This window comes from Amblyomma americanum, chromosome 3 (genome assembly GCF_052857255.1).
Source record: "Amblyomma americanum isolate KBUSLIRL-KWMA chromosome 3, ASM5285725v1, whole genome shotgun sequence".
Lineage (NCBI taxonomy): Eukaryota > Metazoa > Arthropoda > Arachnida > Ixodida > Ixodidae > Amblyomma > Amblyomma americanum.
In genome coordinates, this window is record NC_135499.1 from 16,200,906 (window position 1) to 16,209,321 (window position 8,416).

Genomic DNA, 8,416 nt, shown 5'->3' on the forward strand with positions numbered 1-8,416 from the left:
TTTATGCCTGCAAAGTAGTTCTGTTGCAATTTAAACGCGCTCATCGGGCGTATAAAGTAAGCGGAGCAGTGCATCTGTATCATTCTGCGGTTCTCGGCAGCAAGCACGTGGTAGCAAACAACGGCGCAGTTACGATGGGCGAACATATCGACGGCTTGAGCCAGGAGGAAAAAGCAAGGTATGTGCAGAAATTGGCCGTGTACGGATCGCAACTGCCGGACCCATACAGCATACCGGAGTCCGAGTGGAAGAAAGGCGACGACGCGAAGCAGCTGCGCCCACACTTTCAAATGACAAACCTTGTGGTGTGCCTCCTGTATTCACCAAGCCAGCTCACCCCCGAGAACGCCGAAAATTTTAAGGCACTTGAGGCTTACAATTACTCTGAATCAGGCAAGTATGATTACTATATTTTTGTCACTATCGTCTGCGCAGTGAACTTTATGGATAAGAGCTCGCTTTGTTCTGTTTCCTAAAACAGATACTTGTGGAACGAGTGGAGGTCTCGCTCCGCCGGTAATGTATTCAGGTCCGTTAAAATGCACTTTTCATTACCCACTTCATGTTTGGAAAGCTGCATTAACATGTAGCCGTTCGCCTGAACTTCAAACAGAAGTGCACTCTGCTGCTTTGAATGTTTAGTCAATCAGCTTGTTCTTTCCGAATTATGATTTAAAGGCATATCTTTTGCTTGATCAGAGTGCCTTTTGGGACGGTAGTTGCTTGGTATGAGGACGGACTGGTGGCATGGCACATATTACCTTGGTGCATTGCACTTATTCATGCGCTGCCCATGCACTTTTATGCACTGGTGGTGGTTGCTTTGTTGGGTTCTCATAACCATTGCTTAAGTCCTGAGGACACAGCTGCGATCCCTGCAAAATTTCGTCTTATTTTGCTATTGATTATGTTCAATGTGCTTGAGGTACTGCATCTGCATGCGCACCTTGGTTCCACATGTGCTTTGAACTGTGCATGGCAACAAGAACTGTTTTCAAATGCTCGTTGGGCCTAGATACGAAATAATTATCAAACCAACGTTGCTACTGTGCCTCTTCATGCATTGTGCACTTTTAGCCCTTTTTTACCATATATCTCCAGCCCTTTTTTCAGCAGTAGATCAGCAGCTTGTTTATATTACGGAGTCTCATGCACTATGTAGGTTTTTGTTGTTGCTTGCAATAGCCGGCTGGCCCAGCAGCTGCTTAGCATATTTCGCATTCTTCACGGTACCATACGGCTTGTAGAAATGCGCACGCCACCTTCTGGGAAAACTCTCAGCCCAAGAAGACAAAATAACGTGCCTGCAGTTTGTTTTTCATGGAGCACTTGATCTCAGAAGTTAACATATCTATTACCACTTAAGCTAGAGGTAATGCCTAGTATCATGCAGTAAATGTAAAGAAAAAGCAGTTCTCATTCCTCTGGTCTACAACACCTGGATTCTATCAGAGACCCATTGGTGACATTGTGGGCATGACTGAATATTTCAGGGTTTGCTCGGAGATGCCGCTACTGAGCGCCACGCACGAGGAAAGTGTGCCTGGTGCGAGCGGAAGGGATGCCATCGCAGGCATCAGCAGGAAAAAGCTACGATGCGTGGGTTTGTGTGGACAATCTGTCGGGACACGTCCTGACAGCTCATTGTCAGTGCAAAGCTGGGTAAGTGAGAAAGTAATATAAATAATTTATGGCTTATATGCCCTTTGTATGTTATGTTCAAAGCATCCATTACTATTTTAATGACCGTTTTCAGGCTAAGTGAAGTGTGTAGCCACGTGGCTGCTGTTTTGTTTGCCCTTGAGGCAACAGCTCGTATGGAGGCAGAGAGATCATGTACATCTCGGCCATGTGCCTGGAGCTCTGCAACGTCAAAAAAGGTTACCTTCAGTAATTATTGAAGAACCATTATTAGCAGGGACCTAAGCATGAAAATAACGGTGACAAAATTCTGTTTGCTTTGCATGCAGGACACAATGGTGCCCATAGATAAAGTTGAACTTGGCAGGCCAGTAAAGAGGTCCAAGAAGCTGAAAAGAGAACCTTGCCACACATCCGAGAAATACAACAGTAGTGAACGGGAGATATTTGAAGCTCTGAAACGTGTGAACCCGAAAGCAGTTGTTCTGCGGAGCATTCCCAAGCTTGACCCTGAGGAAACAGATTCAGCCTCCGAGGGTGAGGAGATGTACACATTTCTTAGGTACAATTTTCTAAATTCAAGTAGACCCAGTAAACTAGACACCATGAAATGAGCTGTCTAATGTGTGGGAGACAGTCGGCTGGGATATACGTTCATTGTTTTGTGTGAATCTAGAATTGCTTTGCCTACTTAATGATCTGTAACTTACTGCTGTGCATGGAAACATTCATACTAATGTTAATTGTACCAGAATTGCAGCTCTAATGTATTATTTTCCAAATTTCCATAACAGTGATGCTGGGTGTTGGCTTCGACACGAGCAATATTCAGTGTTATTTATGGGTTCTGGGTGTTGGCTGCGACACGAGCAGCATTCAGTGTTATTTATGGGTTCTACACTTCTCTTTCTTGAAATGCACGTAAAAGTTGCAGCACAAGGGAGACATTCCTAGATGACATGTTCCTTCCACTAAGTGAAGTTGAAAGGATAGAAAAAAGCCCTCGGCTTTCTTCGGAATCGCCAATCTGGTATGCAGGACGCTATGGAAGAGTCACTGCGACTACCATGAGCAGGGTATGCTGGTTCGATTTATACTATTAAGAGTTCAAGAGGACTATCCTAATCGCTGTTGCAATGTAAAGTTTCTGATTGGTGAATTGTAAAGTTGACAGTTATACTTGTCATTTCAGAAGACTTTAAAAAACAAAGGCAGTGAAAGAGTTACTCATGCAAACTGTCCGAGAATCTTCTTGAAAATTTGACAACAGCCACTTGGTGAAAAGGCTCATTCGAGGAGACAGAGACATCAGCAATACCTCTGTTCCACACTTTTTGAAACAGATGAAGTTTAGCATGGAACTGTTGCGAAAGGTCCTTGGCTCCCATCATATTTAGTGACTTGCGTGCAGAAAAATGGTTGAAGATGGATGGTTGGACAAGGTTAATTGTAGCATCAAGCATTCCAAATAATTCACAGAATGCTGCAAACGCATACTGTGTGATGTTTTAAGGCCATGTAAGAAGCAGTATTTCGAGCTGACCTACCTCTTCCTGTATATGGAATACAAGATGCGGAGGAGACACTGAGTACAAATTGAAGTTGGCTTTTATTAATAGATTACCGCATTGCAACGACAAAGATGATGCTTTGACTATAAACGCAAGATTTTTGAGCTGGACAAGGTTGGCTAATGAGATACAAGTGTCACCATCGCCAGCCTATTATGCAGATAACCTGGAGCACTTAGTTTTCTAGGTGCCGATTCCAGACGCTAGGCTTCACCACTGTTCACTTCATAACTGTTTTGGTTTGGTTTGCGGAGGTTTAACATCTCAAAGTGACTCAGGCTATAAGAAACGCTGTAGTGAAGGGCTCCGGAAATTTAGACCACCTGGGGTTCTTTAATTTACACTGACATTGCACAGTACACGGGCCTCTAGTATTTCGCCTCCATCAAAATTCAACTGCCGAACTGTGATCACAGAGTCCTTTCTGTGCAGATGTCACGAGTTTGAACCGAGTGCCGGGAAAATTTTAGTGCAATTCGTCAGCAATAAATGTGCCTTTTGCGGGCCAGACACGCATTGCAGTAGGTAAAAAGAGCCAAAGATTCGCATTTACCAAGAACCAAAATATAATGCAGTTGTCCTCAATGCCTTCAATGAGTATGTTTGTGCTCATGTTCAGCACTCCTTTTTCCTATGGCTTTACTGCTATTTTAAACTTTGGGACAAGAACAAGTGTGCAATTATGAAAGTCCTTGCACTCCTCAAAAAAGATGCATAATGTGTGAGTTAACCACCTGCTGCTCTGCTTGGCAAGGAAATTGCATATGATAGTATGCAATTTGGTTCTAGTGCTGTACTTTGCTCATGCGTTTTCTCTCATGTGAGATTACAGCTGTTCCCAGGGAATGAATACTTGCTGGTAGCACTGAGATTTATTATCATTTATTGATACTCGCAGCCTTCGCAGACTACTGCAGGAATAGAAAAATCTTGATAACTGCACTTTCAGAGTGAAATTCAGCAAATAAAACAACCCATCACAAAATACTGCACTGCAACAACTGCACTGGACCCAAAAACCAGACCGAGCTGAACCAACAAGAAAAGGGTAAAAATAAGTTCAGGCACAACTGTACTAATGTTCAGGTGCACAATGGTATATAAATGATTCAAGGCTTTCAATTAAGGAACTGAGGGAATAATTTCTCTTGATGGAATCAAGCAGCACATTGCACTCTTTAATAACTCGAGGAAAAAAGCTGCATCGAAACGATGAAATTCCTCTCCTGCCTCCATCCAATTTTTTCCCCCGCACTTTCTTAAAACATGATCATCAACAAACAAGTAGTTTGTTTTTATGATACAGTGTTTTACCTGTTCTTGTGTCATTCGTTTTGCACCAGGTCTCGACACTGAAACCAGAATATGTAACCGGGTTTCTCGACAGTGTTCTGCAACGGCGACCACGCCTTAATGCGGAATCTGTCAGATGGGGCAAGGATAACGAAAGGACTGCCATGGAGCAATACTTTGAGCATATGAAGACGTGCCACACCAATTTTGAACTGCACGAAATTGGCTTTGTCATTGACCCAGATGTATGGTTTCAAGATATTCAGCATGACATCAAGCATGAAATGCATGTGCATTTTGAAGTATTCGAGAGTTGGACGAAAACTCGTCTGGTCGGGGACGATCATAATAAAAACTTAAAAGGATGACGCCGACCAAAATTAAAAAAACAACAAAATGACGTTTCGGCTCCCGTACGGGAGCCTTGTTCACAATGAGAAGGATTAGAAAGTGCAACAGGATTAAATACGTTTGAAAAGAGGGCGCAGGGAGCGTGCGTATACAGGAGTTAGATTTCCAGTGTTGCGATTGAGGGTGCGATTAGTCGTTTGAATGAATAATGATTCGAGGTGAAGGCGACGGTACAGATTCTTTTCAGTTGCCAGCACGTGTGCCCCACTCCAGTCAATATCGTGGCCAGTTGATACGGAGTGTTCGGCGATAGCATTAGAGTTCACTTTTTTGTTTTTAACGTCATTACAATGTTCTTTTAGGCGTCTATTAAAATCACCAGTCTCGCCGATGTAGACGCTGTCACAATCAGAGCAGGGGACGCTGTAAACAACGCCAGGGTACTTTTCTTTGGAGAGAACGTCTTTGACGTTAACCAGCGCATGCCGAAGTTTCCTTGTGGGGACATGGGCAACGTGAACTTGGAATGTGCGCAGAATACGCGCCAAGGCTTCGCTTATTTCAGGTGTGTAGAGAACAGCGGCACGTTTCAGAGGGGACAACACTGGATATTCACGTGTCGGGCAAGATAACTGCTTTTCAGCGGATGCCACAAAAGCAGCTGGGTACTCGTTTCGCGCGACTTCTTGCCGTACAGTACCAAAGTCGACTGCCCGATCTTCAGGAAAACTGCATATGCGTTCAGCGCGTTTGAACAAGGTTGTGGCAACAGATTTCTTTTGATTAGCCAGCTGCACAGATTTGAAGTTAAGGTATCTTCCGGTGTGGGTGGGTTTCCTGTAGACGCTGTCAAGTAACGGAACGTAGCCGGTGGGTGGTGGCAGAACAAAGAACGTTTATTGCCGGGTGTTGCTGGCTTATAAAGACCGGAAAGGTCACATGACACATGACTGGCATGATACGCGGCACGTGTGACAGTCTTGGCTCAAGCTATACATCAGCCTGCGTGCTTGATAACTTATCACGCGTACTTGATAATACTACATCCCTTCCCCCTAAGCTGGAGTAAGTGAGACGATCCGGTGGCTTCCGTGGGCGTGTCGAGCGACGTGGTGGTTGGTCTTCAGCTTGTGAGCGGACATCCCGTGTCTCCGTACCTTGATGATCTTCTGCCTCCTCAGAGCTACTTTGAGCTTCGTCAGGGGTCCGGACTGGGCTCGGCTTGCTAGGGGACGACCCCACGTCGAGCCGAGGTCTGAGTTGGTCCACGTGGCGGCGCTGCGATCCCTCCGGTGTTTCTAGAGTAACCATGCGCGCTCCCGTCGTGGACACCACAGTCGCAGGCATCCATTTCTGAGCAGACCGAAACTGGCGCGACCATACAGGCTTTCCTGGTTGATAACGTGTTGGTGATTTTGTCACTGCTGGCACAGGTTCACCGGAATCATTTTCTGTGACCTTGATGTCCGTGAGTGAGGCCGTCAGCCTGGTTCTGGGACTGAAACCCAACAGCAGTTCCGCTGGCGATTTCCCTCGCTCCAAAGGTGTCGTTCTATAACGGAATAAAAACTTGATCAGTCGTTCTTGCAATGTCCCTGCTGAATTCTTTCGAAGCCCTTCTTTTACCGTCCGCACGGCCCGCTCCGCCAACCCATTTGACTGAGGATGGTATGGGGCTGTTCGGACGTGTTTCACATGGCTTTCCTGCAAGAAACTAGACATGGTGGCACTTGTTAACTGTGGTCCGTTATCCGATACCAAGCAGTATGGTAGGCCAAACCATGCGAAAATACCCTCAAGTACTTGAATGGTGGTCTCTGCTGTGGCGGTCTTTAAAGGTATGGCCTCCATTCACTTTGTCTCGGCGTCAACCAAAACGAAAATTTGGTAGCCATCGATGGGGCCTGCAAAATCCATGTGCAACCTGTAGCATGGTTTGTTGCTCGCTGGCCATGGAGACGGAACCTGAGCAGCTGGCATGGGCCAGCATTGAACACTTTGAGGGCAACTTTGAACTAACAATTCGATGTCCCTATCTAGTCCAGGATACCAAAATAGCGCTCGAGCTGTGCGCTTCATGGCTGTGATACCGGGGTGACTGTTGTGCAGTTCCTTTAGCATGCATCGCTGCGCCGCCTCCGGCAACACTACTCGATGGCCCCAGTATACCAGGTCGTGGCTGGCGGCGAGCTCGTTACGGCGAGAAAAGTACGGCATCAGGGGTTGCTGTGCTGCCGATAAGTGCCGTGGCCAGCCGCGTGAGATCCACCCCCTGATCCACTGAAGCTTATCGTCCGAGCGGCTTAGGTCCGCTAGTTGCCGAGCGGAAAGGGCCATGGAATTTAGGCCCCGTGTATAAAGCACGTATTCCATTGATTCTTGCCCTTCTGGTTCACCCAAGCCCGGCAAGGGTAGGCGACTGAGCGCGTCTGCGTTAGCATTTAGGTGTCCTGGGCGGTACTCGAGATCATAATGGTAAGCCGACAGCAACAGGGCCCAGAGCTGGATTCTTCCCGCGGCCATGTGCGGAATTGGCCGTTCCCGGTGAAACAGCCCGGTCAGTGGCTTGTGATCCGTCACGAGAGTGAAATGATTTGCCAACAAGTAATCTCGAAACTTGGTAACGCCGAACACCAAGGCCAACGCTTCTTTTTCCAGTTGCGAATAATTCCGCTCAGCCGGCGTCAGAGCTCTCGAACGGAACGATATGGGGTGGTCCTTGTTCCCGATTCGGTGTGACAGCACCGCGCCGACCCCCACTGGTGAAGCGTCGCATTCAAGCCGCAACGGCTTTTCGGGGTCGTAGTGGACGAGAAGTTCCGCTTCCCCCATAGCGCGCTTGGCTGCCTGAAAGGATTTTTCATGCTCGGCTGCCCATTGCCACCGTGCTCCTTTCGCTAACAGCCTATAGAGTGGAGCCAACGTGGTTGCAAGATTCGGCAAAAACTTTGCGTAATATGTGATCAAACCCAAAAAGGATTTTAGCTGGCTCACCGTCTCTGGTCTTGGTGCGGCGGTGATGGCTTCCATATTCTGAGGGGGGTGCAAGCCAGTTGCGTCGATCTTGTGGCCCAAGAACGTAACTTGCTTCTCGCGGAACCTGCATTTGTCAAGGTTCAACTTGAGTCCGTTGTCGCGCAGTCGCTCGAAGACTTGCCGGAGAGTTGAACCGTCGTTCTCCTTTTCAGCAATAATGATGTCGTCCAAGTACACCTTGACGCGAGGAAGACCTTGCAGAACGGATTCGAGGCGGCGCTGGAACAAAGCTGGAGCAGATGCAATGCCGAAAGCGAGGCGGTTGTATGCAAACAACCCTTTGTGTGTGTTCAACACGGCCATTTTTCGTGCTTCGTCGTCCAGTGGAAGTTGATTATACGCGTGTCGTAAATCCAAAGTAGTGAACACCTCTCCGCCGTACAGAGATGCGAAGATGTCGTCAATTTTTGGCAACGGATACTGTTCCAGATGTGTCGCCAGATTCACGGTTAACTTGAAGTCTCCACACAGCCTAATATCCCCGTTTCGCTTCACTACTGGCACGACGGGCGTAGCCCACTCGG

At 47.1% G+C, this 8,416-nt stretch overlaps 1 protein-coding gene across 1 annotated transcript; it reads right to left on the reverse strand.

Moving 5' to 3' along the window:
* Positions 1-898: 898 nt before the first annotated feature.
* On the reverse strand, positions 899-8,195 carry LOC144123426 (uncharacterized). The gene is made up of 4 exons (XM_077656253.1): positions 7,852-8,195; positions 7,048-7,176; positions 6,014-6,408; positions 899-969 (listed from the first exon to the last, which is right to left on the reverse strand). The coding sequence occupies exons 1-4, from the start codon at positions 8,193-8,195 to the stop codon at positions 899-901; spliced, it is 939 nt and encodes a 312-aa protein (XP_077512379.1).
* Positions 8,196-8,416: the final 221 nt, after the last annotated feature.

Coding starts and splice junctions, on each gene's coding strand:
- LOC144123426 (XM_077656253.1), bottom strand. CDS start 8,195: ATGGCCGTGTTGAACACACACAAAGGGTTGTTTGCATACAACCGCCTC. Junction 7,177..7,851: donor GCCGCACCAAGACCAGAGAC/GGTGAGCCAGCT, acceptor CCTTTCCGCTCG/GCAACTAGCGGACCTAAGCC. Junction 6,409..7,047: donor TACTTTTCTCGCCGTAACGA/GCTCGCCGCCAG, acceptor ATTCCGTTATAG/AACGACACCTTTGGAGCGAG.